Raw genomic sequence first — 3792 nt, 5'->3', positions numbered from 1 at the left:
TTTTTGCAAAATCATGTTTATGAGCCTTGGCTGTTGGTTTTTTTTTTTTTGTGGAGAAATAATGCACTTTTTTTTTTTTTTGACAAAATCGTTTGTGTATTGTAATTGTTTTTTTACTACCTTGTTCTTTTTCATTTATACTATTATAAATATTATTATTGGGGCCTTCTTCTCCTAGGAGGTGACCTCCTAAGAGCACTCACAGTAGAGTAACCATTTCTTACTTATGATTATCTCTAATGAATAAATTTTACGTTACCTTAATATTTATCTTTTGATTAAAAAAAGAAGAAGATAAAATATGTTTTTTTCTCATTTCAATGTCACTCGCAATTATTAACTTCAACTTATTACAATTTAGACATACATGCATACCATAGAAATGTTTTGACTGTCCTATGTGTTAAATTTGATCCTTTTATTTTAGAAGAAGATCGTTTCTTAATTTAATTTAATTTTTTTTCTTTTTTGCTAATTTCAAAATCAAGTTATGAAATTGCCTCTAACATAAAGGGGTATCTGGGGTGAGGATTAGGAATGGCCACCACAACCAGTTAAGAGAAGAAGAGAAGAGGCTCACCACACGGTTCACACCCCCTTTCCCTTTTTTGGGGAAACATTCATACACCTTAATTAAAAAGTTACTCCGTACAAACACTGTAAATAGAAGTCAATGGTCCAAACTGTCGGTTAAACGACGTCCACAGACGTCATGGCAGACATCACTTCAACAAATGATAACGTCATACCAGACATCAGAACAAACTGTATAAATACCCAATTGGGTGTTGCAAGTTTTGAAAATTGAATTCTCCAAACCCACAAAACACGTAGCGGAAGAAAACGTATATCGAGAACAGATCGAATCATCAAAAATGCCTCAAGCTCCCACCATTCCTCTTCTTACTCCTTACAAATTGGGGAACTTCAATCTATGCCATAGGTTTGCACCTTCCAAACTCTGCTTTTTTCTTCTTTTTTTTCATTGTATGAGCACTTGAGCCGTCCAGGGCTTAAAAAAAAAACGAAAAGCTGTTCTTATTTCTGCCATAATCATTTCATAAATGGATTGTTTGTTTATTCTTCCCAAGATTGCTTTGGGAAATATATATATGATTGATGAGTTCTTCCGTATAGAAAGTTTTCTTCTTTAATTGAGTTAATTTATCATTTACTTTCTATATATTTTTTCAGAGTAGTTTTGGCACCGCTTACCCGATTGAGATCTTATGGCAATGTTCCTCAACCACATGCTATCTTATATTATTCTCAAAGAACCTCCAAAGGTGGCCTTTTAATAGCTGAAGCGGCGGGAGTTTCTAATAATGCTAACGGGTAATTTAATTTAATCATAATTTTTGACAAGTTCTTTTTGTATTGGATTTCATTTATAAAGCATAAGTAGGACACATATCACATCAAATAAAGTTTGAACTGTCCGACACCTATTCAGACAAAACATATATAAGACCTACAAGTTCAAATAAATTTTGTTCTATTTAACCATCTACCCAACAAATGGGTTTCGTTTATAGTTAGCAATTCAACTAATTGCGAACAATTGAGACAACTAATTACTGTGATCCTAATCACCCTATCTAATGATTGTTGGGTTTCTTTGATATCGAAAAGGTTTGCTGATGCACCGGGTATATGGACAAAAGAGCAAGTTGAAGCATGGAAACCCATCGTTGATGCTGTTCATGCCAAAGGTGGAATCTTTTTTTGTCAGCTTTGGCATGTGGGGAGGGTTTCATATCAAGGTTTGTCTTCTCTTATTTCTTCTCTTCTAATAGCTAGCCAATTAGCCTGCCCTAAGATCTTGTACTTCTTCTCTTTGGAAGCTCATATTTATGGAATTCCCATCATAGACGTAGTTGTTATGCCTTCATGATCCAAAAGAAGTTTTTTTTTTTTTTTTTGGTGGGTTTCGAAGTGATAAAGGTTCTGTGTTTTTATTTTTTGGATGATTAAAATTTCATTACACTAAACAAATAAAGGTTCTCTGTTATTGATTTCTTTGGATGATTTTCTAATTCTTTAAGTGGTGGTTAATGATTTCTTTGTTGTCTACAGATTTTGATGGGCAAGCTCCAATTTCTTCTACTGACAAGCCTTTGACCACTAAGAGACTTGATGGTGAACCATTCACTCCTCCAAGGCGGCTAAGGACAGATGAAATTCCTCAAATTGTCAATGATTTTAGAGTTGCCGCAAGGAATGCTATTGAAGCTGGTAATTATTAAGATGAATTTCATGAAACAAATCATGATCCTCTGAGTTTATTACACCATTTCTTTTTTACATTTCTTGTTTTTTTAATATCAAACATGAACTTGAACATTTTACTTATAATTCACCTTGTAAATGATATTATTTTTTGTCTTCATACAAAGGTTTTGATGGAGTTGAGATCCATGGGGCTCATGGTTACCTAATTGATCAGTTTATGAAAGATCAAGTGAATGATCGAACAGACCAATATGGTGGATCCCTTGAGAATCGTTGTCGATTTGCTCTAGAAATAGTGGAAGCTGTTTCTAATGAGATAGGAGCAGACAAAGTTGGAATAAGGCTATCTCCTTTTGCAGACTACATGGAATCTGGAGACTCTAATCCAAAAGCATTGGGGCTTTACATGGCAGAGTCCTTAAACAAATATGAGATTCTTTATTGCCACATGGTCGAGCCAAGAATGAAGACTGTTGGAGAAAAAAGTGAATCCCCCGACAGTCTTCTGCCAATGAGGAAGGTTTTCAGGGGTACTTTCCTTGTTGCTGGGGGTTATGAAAGGGAAGATGGGAACAATGCCATTGCTGAAAACCATGCTGATCTTGTTGTTTATGGTCGTTTATTTTTGGCCAATCCAGATTTGCCAAAGAGATTTGGGCTCAATGCTCCTCTCAACAAGTACAACAGAGATACATTCTACATCTCTGATCCTGTTGTTGGTTACACTGATTATCCATTTCTTGAAGATAGTACTGCATGATGTAAAAGGGAAAATTGGAAATATTGGTTTATGGGATTGCTAGAATTTAATTTTATGAGTTAGTGGTATTGTCTTTTGTAATTAAATAAATAGGTGATTGTGTCAATAAAATGGGCGTCGCCCTAAGGTTTAGTTTGTTAGTCTATAAGTCTATCTTGTACTCCAATAAATTAAGAGAGATTTTGATAGAATAAAATTAAGAGGAAATTATTCTCTCTCTCTTTCTCAGTTTCTTCTCTCTTTTCTAACTTCTCTCTTTCTAGCTTCTTGTGTCTCTTCTTTCTGGTTTTGTTCCAAAATAATAGTGTGATAAAACTCAAGAGCAACAGTCAATTTGATGGAAAAAAGAGTCAGTGAGCACCTTTAGAATCTGTCATATCTATGGTGTACATTGGCATCTCAAATGTTTTCCCAAGCAGCTTTTTAAAGAGCTGGGCATTTATACGATTTTTGTATTCCGCACCATCCTTACATCAAATTTATGGACTTATTTGACAACGTTTTTTATTTTTTTGGTAATTACCTTTTCCCTCTTCAACTACTTTTTATTGTCAACACACTGCCACGAACTTACACATCGACCAAACGAAAGCATGGAACTACCATTTTCATATTTTTGCTCAAAATTGTTTCTGTAACAAGCTCATTAGCGCTACAGTAAATTTGCTTATTGTCAGACTTGCTCGTCTGGTCTGTGGGGCCAAATTTCTTTCGTCTCTTCATATTTTTCATTTCTTTATTCAATCTTCCCGCGTTCTCTCTTGAAGCTGTAGTAGAAGAGCTCATTTGTGCCTCACAGA

General features: G+C 34.7%; 1 protein-coding gene across 1 annotated transcript; it reads left to right on the top strand.

The window, feature by feature from the left end:
- Positions 1-816: 816 nt before the first annotated feature.
- On the top strand, positions 817-3132 carry LOC133860764 (12-oxophytodienoate reductase 1-like). Its single transcript, XM_062296375.1, has 5 exons — positions 817-943; positions 1195-1335; positions 1633-1763; positions 2077-2235; positions 2397-3132. Exons 1-5 carry the CDS (start codon positions 876-878, stop codon positions 2990-2992), a joined length of 1095 nt encoding a protein of 364 aa, XP_062152359.1. The 5' UTR covers positions 817-875; the 3' UTR covers positions 2993-3132.
- The last annotated feature ends 660 nt before the right edge of the window (positions 3133-3792 follow it).

The sequence above is a fragment of the Alnus glutinosa genome, chromosome 2 (genome assembly GCF_958979055.1).
Source record: "Alnus glutinosa chromosome 2, dhAlnGlut1.1, whole genome shotgun sequence".
NCBI classification, from domain to species: Eukaryota; Viridiplantae; Streptophyta; class Magnoliopsida; order Fagales; family Betulaceae; genus Alnus; species Alnus glutinosa.
The sequence above is the reverse complement of the archived record's forward strand: the minus strand, read 5'-3'. Positions and strand labels throughout refer to the sequence as shown.

Coding starts and splice junctions, on each gene's coding strand:
- LOC133860764 (XM_062296375.1), top strand. CDS start 876: ATGCCTCAAGCTCCCACCATTCCTCTTCTTACTCCTTACAAATTGGGG. Junction 944..1,194: donor AACTTCAATCTATGCCATAG/GTTTGCACCTTC, acceptor ATATTTTTTCAG/AGTAGTTTTGGCACCGCTTA. Junction 2,236..2,396: donor AAGGAATGCTATTGAAGCTG/GTAATTATTAAG, acceptor CTTCATACAAAG/GTTTTGATGGAGTTGAGATC.